The 21,904-nt window shown below is 43.3% G+C and overlaps 1 protein-coding gene across 8 annotated transcripts in view; it reads left to right on the top strand.

Annotated features, from left to right (window-relative positions):
* CELF2 (CUGBP Elav-like family member 2) overlaps positions 1-21,904 on the top strand; it is a 345,481-nt gene that overhangs the window by 280,312 nt on the left and 43,265 nt on the right. For 7 of the 8 annotated variants that reach the window (XM_067317320.1, XM_067317315.1, XM_067317342.1 and 4 more), the window contains 4 exons: positions 736-870; positions 11,562-11,641; positions 16,026-16,184; positions 17,643-17,706. In XM_067317320.1, coding sequence (XP_067173421.1) covers positions 736-870; positions 11,562-11,641; positions 16,026-16,184; positions 17,643-17,706 — 438 coding nt within the window. The remainder of the gene's footprint in view (positions 1-735; positions 871-11,561; positions 11,642-16,025; positions 16,185-17,642; positions 17,707-21,904) is intronic. The other variant, XM_067317361.1, reaches the window with a different exon arrangement.

Here is a 21,904-nt window from a genome sequence, read left to right as displayed (position 1 = left end):
GCTGATGATACAGAGGGGAAATATTCCACCAGTAATTTGGGTAGAGCAGCTTTCCTTCTTGCAGACTCTGTGTCGGGGGGCTCGCCGAGAGCATTTTGCAGCCCCCTGGGTATGGCGCTGCCCTGCCGCACGTCCCCTTGCAGGAGACAGGGCTGCGGCGGCAGGAAAAGAGCAGGAAGATCCAACGCAGCCTTTTCCCGCAGCAGCCGCTGCCCCTCTGCCTTTGCGAGTGCCGTGCATGAAGCTGGTCGAAATCGCAAGCGGGGATAGGAGCCTCTCTCTCTCTCCAAACGCTTCCCGGGAATATTTTTCCCTAGCTCGTGGCGTTACGTGCACCGTCCCCTCTTCACCCTCACCCCGTCATGATTTCTTTGGTACCTGAAGGAATTCATCTGCGTGAAAACCTGTGCAAGGGTATCGCTGCTCGCTGACGGAGGGCGATTTTCGCCCGGACGCTGCCGCGGCGAGGCACAGGTGGCATGACTCAGGCTGCCAATTAATACGTTACACAAACAGCAACCGCCACCGAAAAAAAAGGGAGCGAGGTAAAGAAAAACTGGAGATTTGGGGTGGGGGGAAGGGAGGTTGTAAGTAGCAAGTGTTTGCCTTAGGACTTGTCTTCAGTTCCCGAGCCAGCCTCACATGACTGGAGCCCGGTTTGATGTGGTAATGAAGCATTGATCACAGGGAAGAAGATGAAATGGCCTTTGCTCATTCATTATTTTTATCTTCTAGCTGTGGAAGACAGAAAATTGTTCATAGGAATGGTTTCGAAGAAGTGTAATGAGAACGATATCAGGGTGATGTTCTCTCCGTTCGGCCAGATAGAGGAATGCCGAATCCTGCGGGGACCCGACGGGCTGAGCAGAGGTGAGCGTGCCGCCTATACCGCCTCCTTCCTTAAGTGCTGACGGGGAGCTGGGTGTCGCGGTCAGGGTAGGCAGAGGCGCGGGCCGCAGCCAGGGGTGAGCTGCGAGGTGTCCCCGGGGCGCGGGTGCCCCCGTGAGCTCTGCGCGGGGGCCGAGCTTGTCGCCTTTTCGTTTCCAGTGTCGGAAGGGTCTCGGGACCAACGTACTGACGGGTGTCCTCGCACCGCTTGTCAGCTGGGGAGGTCCCCTCGCACCCTGCGGAAACACCGCCGGTCTTCTCCTCTCGCAAAATCAAAGGTCCCGCCCTGAGCCCCTCTCTGCTTTGGACCATAAGGCCAAAGAGAAGGGACCATAAATGGTTGCAGGCAGGGGCATGGGAACTGGCCCACGTCGTAGCGCTGTCGCCTCAAATCCTGCCTTTTTTTATAACCATATGCAAAACACAGGTCTGCTGTAACTCAGGAACCAAGAGGTTAGCTGCAAATGAGAGCTTCGCCTGGACCAGACATTTTTTAAAAGAGCTTTTAGAGCTTGTGCCCATATTGCAACCCAAAGCCCAGAGCCGAGGTATTGAGCAGCACCACAGAAAGCCGTTGCGCGGCTGACCCGACCTTTGGAAACCAAGCGCAGCCCAGACTTCAATAGCCGGCGATCCCTTTTGAGTGCAAAAGTGCCTTTTGAGGGAAAGGCCCTCTGAAAAAAACGTACTGAAAAGAAAAACAAATGTATATTGATGACCTAGGCTGCGTGTTAGCTGCAGGGTATGCAGACCTGAAATGACTCTCAGAGCACGAGCCTTTTTGCAAACTCAGCACCACATGGTGCTGAGGGGAAAAGCGAACCGTGATAGTCCCCTCTGTCGGCGGGGAAGGATGCCACGGTACTAGCCACCGTCATTTAACGGCACAAGCAGTGAAGGAATTTTAAGTGTGGAGCTGTGAAGAACATCACTTCTGTTTCTATAGGAATATTTTTCTTCTACCCATAAAAACACATAGAAATCACAGTTTATGCATTTTATTACATTTTCAAAAACACACAGAAAAAGATAGCAGTGCCCATTTTGCATATATATATATATATATTTAACCTCTGAATCTACTTGTTTCCTCTAGGCTCTGGAATCGGCAGTATTTTGTGCAGCAATTTGTGCATGACATTGAGGAGTTACAGGTTTTTGTTTGTGTGTTGCCCAGCCCGTGCAAAATGCCTAGAAATTTCGACAGGGGAAGTTGCATGTGTCATTATATGTTTCGTGGAGCTGGTTGAAAACATTTGCTCTATCACTTCTGAATACTAAGCACTCGTTGAAAAGATACGCTAACAAGAAATAGGACGCCCCAAGAAAGTCTTGTGCTTGCGTTTTGTTAGCCTGCAATCCCACCAGTTTTGGGGCTGGGATGCAGCAGTCCCTTCGGGTGAGGGGAGCCTCAGGGTCATGGCTTGTGCCTTGGGGAAGGCTAGGGGGAAGGTCTGAGGTCGGTCTCTGCAGCTCAGTAATGAGTGTTTCGCTGACGGAGCTGAGGGCTGTTGCTATCTGTCTAGACCCTATGTTGAGGCAGAACAAATATTTCTAATTTTTAGCGATTTCCCTTGCAAGTAGCACAGAGCAGAAGGGGCGATGGAAGTCAGAGGTGGAAATGGTGCTAAATAACTGCTGAAATAGCTAGATTTGGGCATCAGATATTTCGAGCCTCGAAAGAATTAATTGATGCACTGGCATCACCCAGCAAAAAAATGGATCTTTTCTGGGATCCATAGAAATCCAGCTGCATACTTGCTTTTATTCCCTAGACAAGGGTACCCTGCAAGCATAGAAAAGCTAATTATGAAATCCAGTAGGGTAGTTTTGTTCTGCAGCAAATAGCAATCTCACAGTAGTCAGGAGCTGAGATTTTTAAGCCACGTCACGCACATCCCAGGCAGAGCAGTGCCGTCTGCCAGGCGGCAGAGTCGTAGGTTGACGTGCCGCTCTTTCCCACTAGAGGCCAAAGATCACGGTCCAGGTAGGTCACGCTCTGGTGGCCTTAGCAGAGCTGCATCCTCGCTGCCGCTCGGGTTTATTTTGGTCCCAATCACGCCTGATACTCCATCATGCCCTCGTGCATCATGCCTTGTTAAGCTCAAATTGCTTTCTACACACCCGCGTTCACACCTGAAAATGAGTTCGGCTGTGCCAGCCAGGTTCTTGGGCAGATGTTTATCAGCTTCACGAAACCACTGCACCGTGCGAAGAGGCAAAGTGCTGGGAAAATGGTCGGGATCGCAGAGATGAAATGAAAAGCGCTAAGGGAGATTTGCAGAGGAGGGATCTTGGCTGGAAAAGCACAGGGTCAAAAGCTCTTTCATGAAAGCAAGGGGAATGTATACAGGTAAAATCGGTGTAACAAGTGCCGATACTTAGTGGATTTTAATTCACGTTGCCGTTTCCAAGATGTTGCTTCCCTCTGCCACAAACAGTGTGTGTTTTCCCAGCACCCCTCCGGATGTGCTTCCCTCCCGGACACAGACGGGGGAATGAAAAATAGGCACTTTCTTAGGAAAACACTGTCCTCATGATGCCAGAGCCTTCGGGAACTCACAGTGCGCCCAGCAGTGCGATGGAAATATGGTCCAATAAACTCCGTTTGGCATCTCTTTCCAATTGCGTAACATGGCATCTCGCAAGAAAGGAGCTTGAGGAGTTTAGTCATTGGCGTTTATGCCAACTTTGGAGCTGTGTAAAAGGATTTGGGAAACAATCTTTATCACCAACAGATAGTTGTAAGCTCCTGGTTATGCTCCTTGGTAAGACGATTCTGTTTCGTGCTGCTGTTTTTTTCTTAATGAAGAGTAAAAGCTTTCAGTTGACTTTTAGACCTTGTCTACACTGCAGCAGCGATGGTGCTGCTAGTACAGGAACGGGCTGCTGCAGATCCGTAGGCTGGATCTAGGGTTGTAACGCACCACGTGGCTCCAACGGCAAGGAAGAAATCCCTCCCGGCAGCAGCAAGGGAAAACGTAAAGCTCGGGGATGAGCGCGATATAAGTGCTAAGGTAAAGAGAGAGCGGCAGAGGGACTGAACGGGTTGTTTCTAGTGTAGTTTCTAGCCAGGAGTTGGCAGAACTTTAATAAAGTTGCACCCGTTGCTGTCACTAACTGATAACAGACCATCAGCATTTCCCCTCCAAATTCCTATTATCAGCTGTTTGAAACGCATCTCCACAACCAGACTAAAATAAAATAATGATAGAAAGACTAAAAATAATGATGCAAAGTCCCAGCAGTGCAGCAGGGTGTTTTAGGCAAATTTAGAATTTTTCCTGAAGTCATTTTTTTCCCCTGTTCCCTGCATCTAAGAAATAATTGTGGTTTATATCTGCAACTGGTTATATTCTGGCCAGCTACAAGAAATAGGCAGCAACCAAAAGGCACTGCCCTCTGAAGGCTCTGGGATGGTTCCTGTGAGTAATTCTCAGCTGTGAAAAACATTTAAAAATAAAAATACCCTGTTGGCTGTAGAGATAAAGAAGCCAAAGACTCAACAGACACGGCGGCTGGCCTTCGCTTTAGCAGGGTTCATGGGCCTATCTAAAGCAGCTTGCCACTGCCTGCGCTGAATTCATTATTGAAAGCGAAGGATTCAGCCTGCAGGGTTGTTTAATCCGGCACTTTTTCGTGAGAGCTAAGTATGCTTTACAAAAATTCCTGATTGTGATATCATGGGCTCAGCTTCATTATCATGAAAAAGCAGAAGTGAACTGCCTCAGATGATGAAGATTTTTTAAATCACTTATTGTGAGTGGCTTAAGGAAACTTTCGGACCTCCCGACTCCTCGCGCTGTGTAATGTCTGCAGGAGCACAGATGCGAACGCAGACAGCCGTGGGATGATAGCTAGAGCGTGCAAAAATAGCCAGAAATACCCACGTTTGATTTGCAGCTGTGCCACTGATGTGCTGGGTGACCGTAGGTGAGTTGCTCTCTCATCAGCTCTCCATTATATCGTTCCTTAAAATAAACAGAGAGCAGTGGTCCTCTACCTCTGCAAAATGCTTTTTTTTTTTTTTTAAGATCAGTGGATCAATATCTCTGCATCACTCTAGGAATTATTATCGTCCATAATGATGATTAAAAATAAAATCCGCTTATCGCAGGAGCACCACATAGCAAATTATGCTGCTGTATTGCTAAATGCAGATTTATATAACAGATATCAGAAAGAGGTCAACTGGATTAATAGCATGGACTGAAAAACCTTCTAATTACATGTACAGACTTTTGGATCTACCATGAATGCTGTAGAAAAGCTCCAAATGCATATTCCTACATCTTCTACACTCCTATTTGACTTTTAAACAAAAGATCACTAAGCACATGGGATAAGTGAACATTTCTGCAGACATCAGTTACAGGGAATTTTATTGTTCATTTGTTCTAAGAGCAGTTTAGAAATGGCATGGAAAGTTGCACCATGGTCAGGCAGTTGGGTTGGTAAAATTCATGACTTTTGAGATTTGGGGGGGTTCTTGATAAACAAGTAAAAGAAAATTAATATTTGCATCATAATTACTTGCAGTGAAGAGTAGGTGAGTAGGTTTTATGCCTGTTTGTTTCTTCTCATGGATATTTACTGCTCCTTCAACGAGCTGAAGTGCCAAGCATGGGAACAGCCTGGATTAGTGGCCACCTTCTCACTTCTGTATCAGTAAGTGCTGGGAAAGGAGCACTGTGGCAGTGCGACATTTTTAGGTTCCCTACGGAAGCATCTCAGTGCCTTATTTCTCTTGCTGTAATGTGAAAACTTTAAATTTTTTTCCAAATGTTATAGCCCATTTAATTTTGTTTTTTCCTCTGCTGAAACGTTTTAAAGGCTGGAAAGGAGGGGACAAATTAAGATAGGAAAGAGAGCAAAGTAGAGCCTTAGGAGAGAAGTATGCCTGGACGTTGCTCAGGCCATCTTGTTTGAGGTCAAAACAAGAAATTAAGGGGGAAAAGAATCTAAATGAAAAGATACTCGTTTTGAAAATGGCTTTTTAAAGTGGACATATTTTCATTATTAATAAAAGCAATTTGGAGGCATTTCATATTATTAACACTCTCAAACAAGCTAGTACTGTGGAGAGACCTAATGACGATACCCAAGCTCAGTGTCTCTGCTGGCCTTTTGCCGGTAACTCTAAATCTCAGATTTCCATTACTACATCTCCTCAGCAATGCCTCCCCACAGGGAGGTTCGAAATGAAATAATCTGCAAGAGTTTTTATTTCAGTGAGAGCATCATCAGGGCACTGTTAGCAAATGTGGTCTTTGGTATCAGTTTGATTCAGGTTTTTTGCAAATTCCAGTTACCGAGAGCTGTGTTTTGCAGAGCCGTTAATCAACTGCCCAGTTACAAGCGCTTTAAGGGGAACCATGAACTTCAGCGAATTTAAAATCCAGAATCTGTCATCCAGTCGATAGTCAGGAAAAGTCAGTGAAACCAAAGGGATAAGGCATGTTTACAGGACATGCCTGTCGTTACCTTTATGTGCCTGATATGCCTAAACTGAAGAGCTTCACTGTGACTTTTTGAAGAGACTTGACTTTGTGCTGAGTGGTTGCACTTGTTCTCAGACCTATCATTACCTGTCTTCAGCAGGACCAAATGTCTGTCCACTCAACAAGTTGCTCTCTTAATCCGTGGCTGAAATGTGTGTGAACCACTCCGAGAGATTTTTGTGTGATCCCTGAAACAGGAGGCTGCCTCCTAGGGTGGTCCTTGCTCCAGCTTGTGCTCCGTTACTGAAGTGGTACAGCCCATCGAAACACACTAAAGAAAAGGCAAAGTCTATTTTGCAATCTCAGCTAGAAAGCATTTGACACCTCTAGAACTTTTTTTTTGTCACTTCTGAATTTCCATGACTTTTTGTTTGAGCCACAGCTTTTCTTTAACTAGAGACTTCCATCTCAGAGGATCCCAAAACGCTTCTTGCAGGAGTCCTGGTGGCTTTTCCCTGTTGTTTCTTCCCAGGAAGCCAAGAAGAGTCCTGTCTACAGTGAACTAGGACTTGGTGGTACAACCATAACACCATGAACTACGCAGCCATAGCACAGGGCACTAGGATTGCTTGGATGACTGTGACAAGCTCATCTTGAGCTTTCTTCTGTGTCAGAGGGGTCACTGTATATAAATATATGGGGGGGTTTTTAATTGATTACATCTGCCTTTATTTCATCTCCAGAACTTTTAAAGATGTATTTTTTAAACTTCCACTCTTAACTCTAGGCCTAGGTCTTCTTGGTGTAGGTATGAAATCAGAGCCCTTACCTTGACACCTCCTTAAACTTAAAAATGTTCTACTTTACTTGCAGCTCACAAGTTTTGATGTTATGCTATCTGGTGCGTGAACTGCCGGCTGAACACTTCAAAATAGTCTCTGAAAGCCCGAGATGAGAAGAACTGAGTGAAGCAGGAGTTGAAACGGGGCAGCGCTGAGCATTTTTGAATATCGCAGCTAACTCAGTCGCTGAGCAGCGAGCCCTAGGATCGGGACAGCGTGGTTCAAGGAGGAAGCTTTTATAATTTTGCCGGCCTTTTCAAAATTCTCTTTCAGTTCTGGGGGGAGAAAGACAAACCCTGTGAGTTTGGAGCTCTTTCCAGCTGAGATGACAAGTGTAACAACAGATGCGTTCCCAAATCTCCTCTGCACCAGGGCTCTGTGGCTCCCTCGATTCGGCCCGTAGGAGGAAATCACTTGGCAAAACCCTTCCCTAGTCAATCATTTATCCGTTCGAGAGGGTCAGAAGGCAGCGTTAAAGAAGTAACTAAAGCTCTCGCCCCCTCCTTCCGCCCTCCCCTTCTGTTTCTCTGGGTGATCCCTGACATTTTGAACCCCGAGGTGATAAATAATTGCAAGGTGATTCGCAGGTTGGCCATATTTACAAAGAGATTTTTTTTTTTTCGGTAGCTAGTGATAGAAGAAGAAGAAGTAATTTTGAGGTGTTAGCAACAGATGTATCCCCCTCTGTAGGTTTTTTTCTCTGTAGCTGCTGACCATAAGAAGGGAGTAATTGAAATATGCGGACTTGATATGGTAGAGCAGGGATAATTTGCTCGGAGCTGTTGTGCTGGACGAGCCTGGCCCATGGCACTGCGATTGCGGTAGCATTTGCTGTGACGAGGTAAGCGGCCGTGGAAATCTTTCTTGTTTCCTTGCACCGCGAGGCATGAAATCTGATTAGTCTTGTCCCGTTATAATTGTGATTAACAGCCCTAAAGCTGCCACCGTGCTCCCAAATGGCCACCTGTATCCGTGAGATACAGAGAGTGAGATTGTACTAAAAAGGGAATTTTTTCCCCATCCCGTCACAAATGGCTGCGACAAGAGTGCGGGATGGTTTGGGGCCGGCAGAGCTGATCTGGCTTCAACAGGGAGTGAAATCGTGGGTGCATGGACACTGATTTCCAGTTCAATTCAAGGTGCCCAAGGAATCTCTAAAGTGCACATGTTCCCCATATAGAAAATGAAAGGCACTGCCACTGTACAGAGCGTATAAGCATCTCCAAACAGCTTTTCTGAATACCTGAATCATAGGAGCAGGTTAGGTGGTTAAGTGGACTGAATCCTATTATATAGGTTTATCTCCTCTTTAGCCTGGCAGTCTTATATAGAAGGAAAGGATCCCGTGTTTCACACATAGTAAAATATATGTGCATACATAATACATGTGTGAGTTTTGCATGTGAGCGTCCAGGTTTGATAGCTGTAAAGATAACCCTTGCATGTGAATACATTTAGCATTTCAGTCTGGAACAACGTCTAGAAAGATGGTTAAATTAGCTAGCATCTGATTGGGGTGCTCGGTGATAACAGCTGAAGGTCTAGATTATCAAATAATTTAGAAATGAAGTTGAGTGCTAAATTTTTAGCATGATTGTTTAGGCAAATTGGGTATTTGCTGTGCAAATGGCCAACGTCCATCAGTGAGAAATGGGCAGCAGCTTGGACGTAACACGGGTACCCAACCTTGTAGCCCCTGCCTGGCAGACCATAATTAAAATGCAATCCCCTTTTCCCTGCAAAAGGCTCCAGATGCTCATATTTTAGTAGCATAACGTCACTCATCTGACATTCCCCTTTCCCAGAGAGCAAATTTCCTTTAAATAAGTAGCTCGCTCTATGGCATTTTACAGGGGATCGCAGCAAAAACCTTCTCCCTCCAGGACAAAGGAAAGGGGAATCCAAGCGAGTGGATTTGGGTTGAGGAACGAGGAGGGGGGTTTTGCCATTGCCTCAGATGGTGAAAAAAAGAGAAAAAAAAAAAGAGAGAAAAAGCGCAAGGGAGGGAAGAGCGAGTCTGCTTCCTCTTGAGTACAGCTTGCTTTCTCTGCTGATTCACATTTCTTTTGAGACCTGCTAATTGCAACATCTCTCAGTAAGTTACTTACAGCAGTACTGCTGGGTAGAAATTGTGATAAATGCATAAACTGTGTCTTATTGATTTTTGTTGACATTTTACATGCTTCTTATGCATGCTTAACCTCCATTCAGTAATTGTCACTGCGGTACACACTCCTGGGTAATGAGAGCAGAAGAAGCGAATGAAGCAGTTGCTTGACCGTTACGAGCAGCATTATCCAAGGCTCTGTATGGGGCTTCGTGCCCGCCCCCCGGTATATCTCTTATTTGTGCTCATCTCCCTTTGGAGTTGCAAGACAAGAAATGAAAACCCTCGGTGTTATTTCCTCTGTTAATAATAATAAGTGAAATGTCTTTTAAGAGAGATTACTTTGAGACTGACGGTAAACTTGGGCCTCTTTAATTTTAGTGCACAGCAGCAATGTGGAATCTAGCCGAGGTACTGTGGCTTATTTACCATTCTCCTACACATTTTGTCTCAAATGCCTTATAGAAAGCTGTTCGTTACATCGTTTTCTTTGACAAAACATTTGTCTCTGAATAACAGTAGTAGCAACACGTAGCGTGTCTAAGCAGTAGTAAGACATCAGCAGTTGTTAACGTTATCCGAGAAATACATGAAGTGTCACGACACTGCCATGAAGTTTGCATTAAAAAATTCTGACTTCCAGTTTTATAATGCTGACCTACCAGTCAGAGATATATAAACCAGCTTAGGTTCCCTTGTATCAAGGGCCTTTACCTTAAAAAGAAAAATACCGCATGATGCAAAAATGCATTGACTTTATTTTCATGACTAGATGTAGTGCTTTTGGGTAATGATCAGGCATTGCTTTCTCTTACTGTTGTTTGATTAAAATGTGAATACAGTCTTGACTTGATAATCTTACCAGGTACACACAGAGCAAAAAAAAAAAGAAAAAACATTTTATGCCTCAAATTGATTTGCATAAACCAAACAATCTGTTGCTTGTTGGATTGCAAAATGGTTTATTTTGCCCATTGGCCACAGGGGCAACAATATTGCATTTTTGATGCCAGAATGTAGCTTTCATGCATTAGCTCTAAAATGACAATATGCTTTAGCCTCTCAGTGCTTAGATTTGCTTCATTTGGAAATCTTTTAAGTAGTAATAATAATAATGTTTTGAGGAAATTGAGTGGAACACTAAATTATTCTCTGAAACCTAAGTTCAAACTGTGCAAGGCTAAGGGAGCTGAAAATCAATGCACTTTTAAAGTCATTAGAGATCACAAGTGAAATAAGTCTGTGTTGCTTTAGCTAAGCTTTTAGTGTGCCATGGTATTATTACAAAATCAGCCTGAATCTGCATTAATTTCACAGTCTTTTTCTTTAAGATGCCCAAGGGTACATGAAGAATAAAATGTAAATTTTCAGAAGGCAGTGTTTTTATTAGTCGAAAGGGCAGTGAGTCATGCACTAAAAAGCTGGCCTCTGCCATGCCCACTATAGGTATGACTGACAATAGTAAAAGAGTGGAAAAATAGCCCGGGCATTAGCCTGCTGGCTTTTTTATGATTTAAAAGACTGAAGAGGGAGAAAAGTGATTTCTCAGTTATTCGGCACATAGCTTCCGAATCGTTAAAGTCGGCGGCAGCTTTCACAGATCAAAGAGCTATCCGTGCGCCCAGGACTCAGAGCAACAAAAAGCCAAAAGATTTTTATTTTGAATATGTTATTTCCTTAAATGTTGAGAGAGCACCTACGTTACTGAATTTTGTCTGAGTCTTTTCACAGTTAGGTGCAGAGTACGCAGTGGAGTTCTCCTCCTTAGTTGTGTGGTCACTCTCGGTGCCTCACTGAGATTTATCAGTGGCGTTATGGATTCTTCTTAAATTCTCAGTTGAGTTGCCAGCGATGCCGCTCATTTATTCGCTCTCCAAAATTTGCCTGCACAAAAGACCTAGCAAGCAACTATTAATGCGTGGCCTGAACAGATTAAACTGTGCAATCCAAACTGTACGTAAAAGCCTTCCTTACTTCAAACCCTGTGGCTAAAGAACAAAAACCAAAAAAGAAAAAAAGAAAGAAAAAATTAAAGAAAAAAAAAACAACCCTTTCTCCTCACCCATCCCCACCTAATTTTTATTTTTTTCTTCCATCTATGGTCAGATTAGCAAGTCAGCACTGTCGATAAATAAACTAGAGAAGTTGTTTATTTTTTATGTACTACTGAGAACAGTGTCGTCTTGTGGCCGTTCTCGTAGACTGTGTTGGTTTAACAAGCGTCCAACCCTTTTGTCTTGTTGTTTTTTGTCTTTCCTGCTCCCTGTCCCCTTGTTCCCACAGGCTGTGCGTTTGTCACATTTTCTACAAGGGCAATGGCACAGAATGCAATCAAAGCCATGCACCAGTCTCAGACCATGGAGGTACAGTACTGTATCATTTGCCCTTTCTTTGTTTTCTTTGTGCAAATGATTGCGAATGGTAAAGCCATGCTCTCCTGGACCAGATCAGACGCATGACAATCACAGATTTAACCTTTTTTTCGCTTTTTCTTTTTTTCTTTTTTTTCCGGCCAGCCCGCCCGGCCTCGCGCGGCGAAACCTGCTTTTCTCAGTTGCCTGAAAGCGCGCGAGAAGACGGCCGCCGGGTGCCCAAACGCCGCCCCCCGGCCCGTTCCCGGTGGCATTGTACGGAAAACGAAAACGCTGTGTCCGCCGCTCCTCAGAGCGTCCCCGATGAGAAAATTGCCTTTAATATTAACCACCCCCCCAAAAAAAAGTCCCTTAGTGTTCTTTTTAGAGAGGTTTTTCAGCGTCCTGGGGCGCGCCGCTCTGAGGAAGAGCTCGGAGAGGTTCGTCTGAGCTGCCGGCGCCCGCGTTCGGCTGCCGAGGGAGCCTCTTTTTGAGCGAATACCGTTAATTTCTCCCTTGCTGGGGCCGGCCCCGTGCGACCCGCGGCGCTTCGTCCCCGCCGCGGCCGGCGGCCTGGTGGCGAGCGCTGCGGCGCGGGGACCCCGCTGGGCCGCAGGCTTGTGGTGCACTCGCCCGACGCCGCGGCCCGCCCGGCAGCCTCCCGGCGGCTTTTTGCAGTCTGTGATTTTTGTCATGGTCTTTCAGAATTTTGCCCCCACAAAAAAAACCCAAAAACCAAAAACCCGCACCAGTATGAAGCCTTTACTTACGCTGGATCTTCTAGCTTATCATTGGAGAGTGCATGTTATACTGTATTACGTATACTGTATCTTCGTGTAGTGATGATTTCTCTCAGAGGTGGCATTGATGTTATGTGCACTTGTTTCTCTTTATTTATTTTTTACACCAGGACCTTTCGATTTTTTTTCTCAGTGATTTCATTTATTTTGGCTTTTTTTTTTATTATTATTCTTTTTTCCCCCCCTCCTTTGCAATGCTCTAGTCTCCCAAAGCATGCTGGGCACTAAACAATCATTATTGCGTCATGTCGTTGAGCTGCTTTGTGTCCCGAGCCGAGCCGAGCCGAGCCGAGCCGAGCGGGGAGCCAGCGGGCGGGAGGGCGGAGAGAGCAGAAGGAGGAAAGAAAAGCCAAAAAAAAAGAAAAAAGAAAAAGAAATAAAAATTAAAAAAAAGAGAGTGCATGAAAACGTCCCTAACTGTTTCCTGTGTACTCCGAGTAACGGTATCGGCATTGCAAAGCTATTGTCTTCCCGACCATCAACGTTTGCATTTGGTTGAGCTTATTTTATAATCGATGTGTTTTCTTTTCAGTGCAATGCATTTTTAGAGCCCGAGTATACAGTGTTAGATGAGCAGCCTCCAATGAGATGAGACTAATTGGAGTTTATCTTTGCTAGCAAGCTGATGTTATACAATATATGCAGCCTTGACCGTATATATTGAAAAAAACTGCTGCTTTGAGGCTTCGAAAGGATACTCTTAGTAATTTGTGTGCCATGCACTGCTCCGTTAATTCAGATCTATATATTTTTCCTAGGTTTAATTCCAAGTGAAAGGAGAATGTTTATTGGTAATACTGTGTTTCACCTATTTTTTTCCATGTGTTTTAATGTATTTTTCTGCCTAGCAAAATGAATTTCACACAGCTCCACCTCAGAAGATCTTAAAATTAAAGAGAGAATACCTCACAGACCAGTTCTTGCTTTATGCCGTCCTCCTGTTGAACTCAGTCCTGTAGCATAGTTACTCTTGGAGCAAAGCACTTCGCAACATCTTTAAAGTCACCATCAAGGAGACCCCCAAATTCGCAAGGCAATTCTGAATATTTTGCTCTTTGGGCATCTTGGTGCCGGTACAGCTTAGGCTGAGAGCCCCTTCTTTGAGGGCAGCAGCACACCTTCTCCCGCTCCGAAAATGGCCCTGAACGGGGTGGAGATACCAAGCCACTGAGATGCTCCTTACTGATGTGCTGGGAGGTTCCTCTTGAGAGAGAAGATGGGAGCGATTAAGATAGAAGTCATTCTTTAGGCAAACAATTTTTGCTGGCTCTTCTAGTAAAAAGTTAATCTGGGTTAGCTAGTGTTAAATCTGGACTGTCAGCCTGAAACAGTGGTCCTTGGACACTTTTGTTTCATGTTTAATGCACAAAAAAACATTGCAGGGGGAAGAATATGCATTACGCAGTCAAATTTCAGCTCAATTGCTGACCTGACTTTTTCTTTTTTTCTGATTTCAGTATTTTCAGTTCTTTGGCAAACATCATTGGCCAAGACGCATTTTCAAAGCGGGCTAAGGATGCAGAACAGTGGGGCTGTTAGTGTTCAGGTGAACACATGTCTCCAAGAATAATGAATTCTCTTAATACCCTTTGCATCTCACTTTTTGACCAGATTAAATCCACTGATTTTAGAAACCTAATTGCTGCTCTAAGTTTTTGCTCTTCTAACTCATTTCTGTGGGGGTTTTTTTGTTGTTTAAGGCATTCAAATGCAGCACCAGTAGAAGACACTAATTTGTTATCGTGGAGTAAATTTGATGCAACAATAACAACCCTTTTCTCATATAGAGCCACTTGCTACATATAATTTGAGTCTTCAGAATGTTTGCTCTCTTGAAAATGATGAAGTGATGAAATACAGAGCAGACAGTGAAAAAATGAATTATAGATTCATAAATTGCAGAGATATTGTTTTTATACAATTTACTGACATTTAAGCATTCATGAATATGATGTCAGCTGTAGTGTTGAGTACTGAACTGCTGAACTGAGAACCGAAATACCTATACAATATTTCTTCTTTTGAAATTCATTTCTATTTCTTTTGAAATCAACTCAATTCTCACCTTTTTGCAGGTAGCGAGCAGGAGGTTCTGATTGCTCTTAGCCCAGCGCTACCAAAGCTCATATTAAATAGAATACAAACTTGTGGGTTTTTTTATTAGCTAAACTAGAAAAATCTCTCTCACATCCTCCACCCTGGCTCCCTCTTCTTTCTTTTTTTTCTTTTTAAGATCTTGTTTTTGTTTTTAATATTGGTATAAAAATCACTGCAGAGAGGCAATTGTGTAACAAGCTGACTCCTTCATAATCTTTATTTGATTGCTGGAGTGGCATGTATCTCCTTGCTTCCTTCCCGAAAGATTTTTACAATGAGAAGTACAAGAAAAGAATTGGAGGAGGAATAATAAATCACAAGTGATGATTTTCCAAGATAATGCAGAAGGAACAGTATTGATGGGAGATCTTCATACAAGAGAGATTATTATTATGGGGGTTTACTGCATCCTTTCCTCTGTTGATGGTGCATGTTCCTATCGTTTATCCCTGCATGAGGTTCTGCAGAGGAGAGGTGCACAGCTACTCTTTGTAGATGATAGAGGACAGGAACTTTTCTGAAGATGCTCAGAGTGCTGTGAGAGCAGCCATGGAGAGAGTTAGGCTAAGTATAAGCCCACTCCCCATCCCACACTACACGTTCTGGCTAAAATTCAGCTGTGTTTTTTTGGATCTGAGTCATCTTTTGTTCCTGCCGTTGTTGTCAGATTGAAGTTAGACAAGAAATTAGTATAACAAAGCATGGCGGGTGGGGGAAGTTATTCACTGCATCCTATGAAGTTGGAAAGCAGTATGAAATGCTAAAACAGATTGACAACTTCTATGACTCATGAGATGTCTGCATTAATTTGCAGAACTGAATCATTACGGTATCTACTTTGCTCCCTGATTTAAGAAAAATGAAGACTTGAAAGGTTAACATATAAAAACATTTGTTAGCGAAAAAGAAATAATAAATAATAGAGCGAGAGCAACAGAGACATTTTTCACATTCTTGTGTCTTGTTCTCTCCATGACTTTGCCCCCAGTCTGAAGTCCAAGGGCAATATCCAGCTGACCTCCACAGGCCACATGGTCCATGGCCTGCTGCTCCTTTTTGAGGGCCCCTCAGGCAGGGTTGAGGAGGAGGCTGCAGACCAGACTGCTAGTTCTTACTTACAGCCTCCTTATTTCCCGAGGTGTCTTGCAGCCCTCCCGTATCATGTAATGAGAGGCTCATAGAAGAATTGCTGGGAAAGGTGGCAATCGGGAATGGGTGGCCACCACCAGAGCTAGCACCTTGGGTCACATCTCCAGGACACTTGACCCAAAGCGTGCCTGGGAGTGGACCACAGGTGGGTGAACTATCCGAGCAGTAGCACCCTTTCTGGGTAATCAGTAATTCCTCCACTGCCTCTTTTCCCTAAGAAGCTGAAAAATCTCCATCCTTGCAGCCCACCATAAAAACCGACCGCCGAGGGAGGGCGAGCGGCCCTCCAGGAGCCCGGGGGTGAGTGTGTGTGGTGTAACGCCTCCGTTTCCCCGTCTGTCCTACCACAGGGCTGCTCTTCGCCAATCGTGGTGAAGTTTGCCGATACCCAAAAGGACAAGGAGCAGCGGCGCTTGCAGCAGCAGTTGGCACAGCAGATGCAGCAGCTCAATACTGCCACGTGGGGAAACCTCACAGGTCTGGGAGGACTCACACCACAATATCTAGCTGTAAGTTCCCTCCAAAGGCGGTTGGCTACATGATTCTCTCTTTATTTTGGAAACTGTGGTAAAGCTATAGTGAATGCCCTGCAATATAACACTATGTCCTCCAGGACATATAGCATGTCTTCTTCTAAATAAAATGATCTGTACGTTCATAGCATGGTCTAAAAATACATACAAGGGAATAGAAGTTGAATAAATTTTTCAAGATGTGTCAGTGCAGTCTGAGGCACACATTTAAACTTTAGTCATGCTGAAAAATAAAGTTTGATCCCATTGATGTTATTGTTCTTTTGAACGTTACGTTGCAATTTTTATAGCTGGAATAAAATTTAAGTTCTTCCTTGAAAAGAACCAACAAATGGAGGACAGATGGGTAGCAGAACACTGTACATGTCTGTATGGTACAGCCTCTAAACTGGGAATGGTGGTGTGATTTAATCCTCTAATTCTATACAGAATTCTATTCATTTATAATTTTTCTAACATGCTATACAACTTTCATATTAAAGCACAAAACTGTCAACGCTAAATATGCCTAGTTGGTACTACCTTTTAAAGAACGTGAAGAGGGCAGAGGAAAGTAATTTGTTTCTCATGCATTTAAAATGGTATTTTCTTTGGCCCTTTAATAAGACAAAACCCAAACACTAGCTCCTGCCCCCGGTGGAGAAATCTGAAATGCCCAGCTGTGAGTCACAGGTCCTGGATTGCCAAGAGTCCCCCGCAGCCCCGCTGCGAGGGAGGCCCTGCCTTTGGTGGCCGTAGAATCAAACAGTCTCTTTCAGGAGCTTTTTGATAATTTGGGGACTACCTGAAGATTCTGAGATAGACAAACAGATCTGTCCATAAATGCACTGTGCATGCACAAATACATAATCTGTATGCACGCACTGCATCGGTGTAGTGATCTAATATGATAAACTTTAATTTACCTAGCAATTAAAAATATATATTGATATTGAGGTAGGCTAATTAATACTGAGGTAGGCTAAATTGTTATATACTAGTACCAGTCTAATGAATATCTATGTGCTTGATTCACAAAGATAAGAAAGGAAAAACTGAATTCAAGGGGGTGGGAGAGAATGGACTGTGATTGACAGAGATGAGTTATGGTAACTACTAGACTACAGAGGGTTGTAATTAGTCACGCTATGTTGGTTTAAATAGATTTAACACCTGGTTGTTAAAAAGAATAAATTGATTAATTGTTTTAAAGCAGCAATGTTATTGAGTTTCCCTTGTGTCTCTGTGTTTCTTAATAGAGATTAGACATTAATATGGATTTACAGCACTGACTCTAGGGATGTTCATTCCAACAATAGACAGAAGCAAGAGACTATATAAATGTAAAGGAAAGCATAAATGCTGCAAATGTAAAATGATAGCTCATTTTAGTTTTATCTTCATTTGTTACCTTAACGGCACATAGATTGCTGTGTTATTGTTGTTAATTTGCAGCTTCTGCAGCAAGCAACTTCCTCCAGTAACTTGGGTGCCTTCAGCGGCATTCAGCAAATGGCCGGTAAGTTAAAAACCATTTCGTTTTGCTCCAGCTACGTTTTGTATTCTTCCGCTATTGAATTCTGTACCTCTAATAATCACATGGGCGGGGGGCGGGGGGAGCTGTGCATTAAACGCGGCAGATGTACTGGCAGGGGACAACTCGTGGTTCAGCGTCAATAGAAACACTTTCTCCACTCTTTCGGAAACTGAAATTAAACCCGGTGCTCCCAGGTTGTGCAAACAGTTTGTCTTGCATTAGTCACCTGCCATTTGTCCAAAGTACCCAATTGCAAATTGCAGGGGAGCTCTTAGTCCCCGCAGCTGTATCCTGGCCTCTAAAAAGTGTCAGGAAAACACCAGCAGGATTACGCTCTAATTTCCAGCGAGATTTCTGTGTCCTGAAAAAATCAAATTAATGGCAGCCCTCAAACATTTTAATAACAAGCGGTGAGTAAAAATGTTCTGACCTTTTTAATGAAACCCAAGATTATGGCCTACCTTCGGTATGAGTTTCCAGGCCCCTTTTATAATCACGGAAAATTAACTGGGTGCCTTTTTGACTGCAGAACCCTAGTTGACAAAATTACACAACAGAGGCTTTTATGTAAAAGTATAAGCTTTAGTCTGGGGGAAAAAAAAGAAAGAAAGAAAGAACAAATGGAGGGGGGGAATCAAAGTGTAAGCGTATTTGAAAGCCAGCTAGTTGGAAGGTTTCTTAGTAATGAGCCGTGTGCCAGTAGTAACTGATGTGTAGTGATTAGCAAAAGGTCGCTCCCACTGTGTGACCTACCATGCTGATACCCTAACTTAACATGATGCTAGAGAAGGCAGCATGTGCAGTAAATCAGAGCGCAGATGCACATTATGCCTGCCGCGAGAAACTGTTAAAAAGCCTTTTTTCTTGTTACAGGAAGGAAAAAGAAAAAAAAAAGAAAAAGGAAGCACAAAACCCCCAAATTGCTACATTAGTTTATTTTAATCATGAACCCACTGCATCAATGAAATGCAGCATTGTGCTTGCTTCATCATCACAAAACAAGGGCTAAAATATTCAGAAGTCTTTAGGAACAGCGTTTTCGCCTGCTTTTAATCCTAGCCTTTTGCTTCATTCTGGCTCCGCTTTGAATGAATCTTGCAATATTTTAACAAGTATGGCTATACCCCACAGTATAGCTATACCCCACAGGTATTCTTTGCTCAATCGTTATATTATGCCATTATTGCAGTGACATCAGAGACTAATGTGAGCCTGCTGTCTGACAATATAAATTGGCCTACAGATGACAATATCTCTGAATTATTCTCTCTTCCTGAGACCTGCTGGCAGCGCTTGCTGGTTCTATTATGTTACACTTGCAATCTAGCATTTTTTTCATCAGAAAAGTGTATCTTAATATGATAAACAGAACAGAGCTGTTCGGTAACAGTTTTACACTCAGCAGTTCTGGAAGTGGCTTTGAGCTCAAAGATTGTGTTTAATGTTTTCATATTTGGTTAGGGCTACAAAATGAAAGAATTGAGACACTCGGGAAAAATAATGTGATCTCCATTGCATTACTTGCACCTTAGAAGTTTCTGTTGCCCGTTTCTCACTGTTGGTGTAGATTCAGCTTTGTCTCTAAGAACGGCATTGAGATTAAGGATTTTCATCAAGTAATTTTAGGATGGGCTCTCAAGCCGGTATGTGGTTTATCCTCTGAAAATCATATGATCTTGAGACTAGAAGAAAATCATCTTAAGAAATCAAAATGGCACGTCATTTTTACTTGAAGGATGTACCTTTTAACTAAAAATTAGATTGTTAATGTGGTCATATATTGGATAATATAATGACTGTGTGCATCTCCTGGAACATATATTTTTTATCTTATGTTCATGTTATCAGAGGTGCTCCAAGTTTTTTCCCCCAAACATGTAACCCTTCGACCTTGATGTCCAAGGTCAAATTAGTGATATTAAACTTCTCTCCAAGCTACAGCTCTACACGAAAGTGCAAAAGGCTAAGCACTATTTCTTCATTAAGACTGAGAGTTCATGTCCTCGCCTCAGAAATCATAAATTATCCCAGACTTCTCTCTGCAGTACTATGTTATGCTGTGTGTCTAATAATATAGATTCATGTGTTAAGTTTTATGAAAGGAATAGAAAATACTCATATGTCTGCAGCAAGATCTCGCATTATCTGCTGAAGCCATCCTTGAATGTTTGTCTTCACAGTCCTGAAAGTAGCATAAAGGCCCTAATTTTTTTTACTTAAGCTGTATATATTCATTTTATAAAAATTAGTCTAATATATAGTTCCATATTGTGGATGGCTTGCATATTAATATAACATTTCAGGATGAGGAGTAAAATCTAGACACAATTAAGCAAGATGCTGTATAAGCTCCATCACTGCAGCTTGCAGCTTCTTTGAGCTAAAAAATTGCATTTGCAGCCAGATATTTGTACCTGTTCTTGTGTTGAATTTAAGGGGGAGGGCTGGGCATTCCTCAGCGTGAGCGATAGCAGAATTTGCATGCTTGGGTAGCTCTGCATTTAAGAATTTATTCAAACATGTGCAGTGGGTTTGAGGGGTCAAACTTGGATCTTTCAAGTCTTCTGTGCCAGGCCTCTAATCCTGCAAAGCTTTCACGTGCCTGTGTCCCACTCAAGTCATGGTTTGCTAAACTGGCATTGGTAATATCACACCCCCTTGGCCAGAATTAGGGACCTTCACATCTGCAAGTATTTATTTCTCAAGAACTCCCTAACGTACAGACACTGAGCCTGCAGAACGTCAGCTCCAGAGGCAAATGCTGCTCTTGCTGTAGGAGCCCACTGGCACTAGTAGATGTTCGGTATCGCTTTTGCCCCGTGTTCCTAAATCGTGTGTAAAGTCCAAACACATGGAGCAACTGGCTTGACTAAAATTTGTGAGATTTTAAAATCTGAGAGACCAAAAGTAGTAGTTTGCCATTTAGGTTTCCAAGCCTGAAGGTTCCACCCTCTGTTGACCAGTTTTCTCGTTTTTATTGAAAAGTGGGATTTTCATGAAATCATTCTATTTCAGGAGCCAAGCTGAAGAAAACAGTGTAATATGTCAAGAGTGGTAATAAAGTTGGGAGAGTTGGCAGTGTTGCCTTTGCGAGTGTAATAATCCTGCGGTGCTGGTTGCTGGAGCTAACCCTATCCTTGCCAAACTCCACTTTATCGATCTTTGTAAATCATGCAAGCACATACAATCATCTAGTGCGTATTTTATAGCAAGTGCTTCTTCACTCTTCCTTCCCCTCCGCAGATATCTCCTCATGCTAATTTTAAAGCATTTTCTCTCGCATGCCTCTCAAGCCTCCGTGTCTGGCCTGTGCGTTGTCTTTGGGGAAGGCTAATAACGTGGGCGAATTGCATTATGTGATTTGATTGTCTTATTTAAAAAGACAATACAAGCTACGTTACAAGCGCTAGCAACCTTTCAAGCCAAAAACGTTCCTCCTTCACATATATACCAAATGCATGGAAGGTTTAGTTCAGAGGTGATTAATGTCACTGAATGTTTCTATTGAATTTGGCCAGCACTGGATCAGAGCCTAAAAGCTACAGTGATTTAGGCCAACCTGCCTGTTTAAGAAGAACCTGGAAAGTGCTGTACAGGCAGCATAAACAGAGAGGTTTTGTATCGTATTGGGTTGCTGTAGAAAGTTGCAATGTTCAAAAGTACATTATCTATGAAGATTTTCTCTTGTCCATCTAAATAGTTTAAAATGTTTTGGCAGGAGTAAATAATTACACATACATGTGACCATTTGCTATACGTGTGACCGTTCAGTACCAATAACGGGCACAAAGGGGCTCTATTAATGTCAGTGTATGAGTAGTATATTTTTGCTGTTTGAAGTCATGCAGGAGGAATATGCGTGCTTTTGGCTTTTCTTGCTGTGGATTTCAGATCCATAAACCTTGTACAGCTGGAGCTTTTTATATTTTTTCCAGTGTGTGTTTTTTCCAGTCCTTTCCAAGCTCCCTCACAGGTTGGTTGCATGTTGGATTGATCTTCTGGCCCGTTCTGACTCCTGTTCAATCCGTTTCACCCCTCTCCTGTTACCCAAGCCAGATTTCCTCCTGCTGCAGAGTCTGTAGGAGCAGATGGGTGAGAGAAACTCTGCAAGGTTCTGCTTTCTGAATTTTTCCCTCTAATTGTGGGATTGGCTCGGTGGATCTGGAGGGACCGGTTGGAA

The sequence above is a fragment of the Apteryx mantelli genome, chromosome 1 (genome assembly GCF_036417845.1).
Source record: "Apteryx mantelli isolate bAptMan1 chromosome 1, bAptMan1.hap1, whole genome shotgun sequence".
NCBI classification, from domain to species: Eukaryota; Metazoa; Chordata; class Aves; order Apterygiformes; family Apterygidae; genus Apteryx; species Apteryx mantelli.
This window is presented reverse-complemented; position numbering and strand designations above follow the sequence as displayed.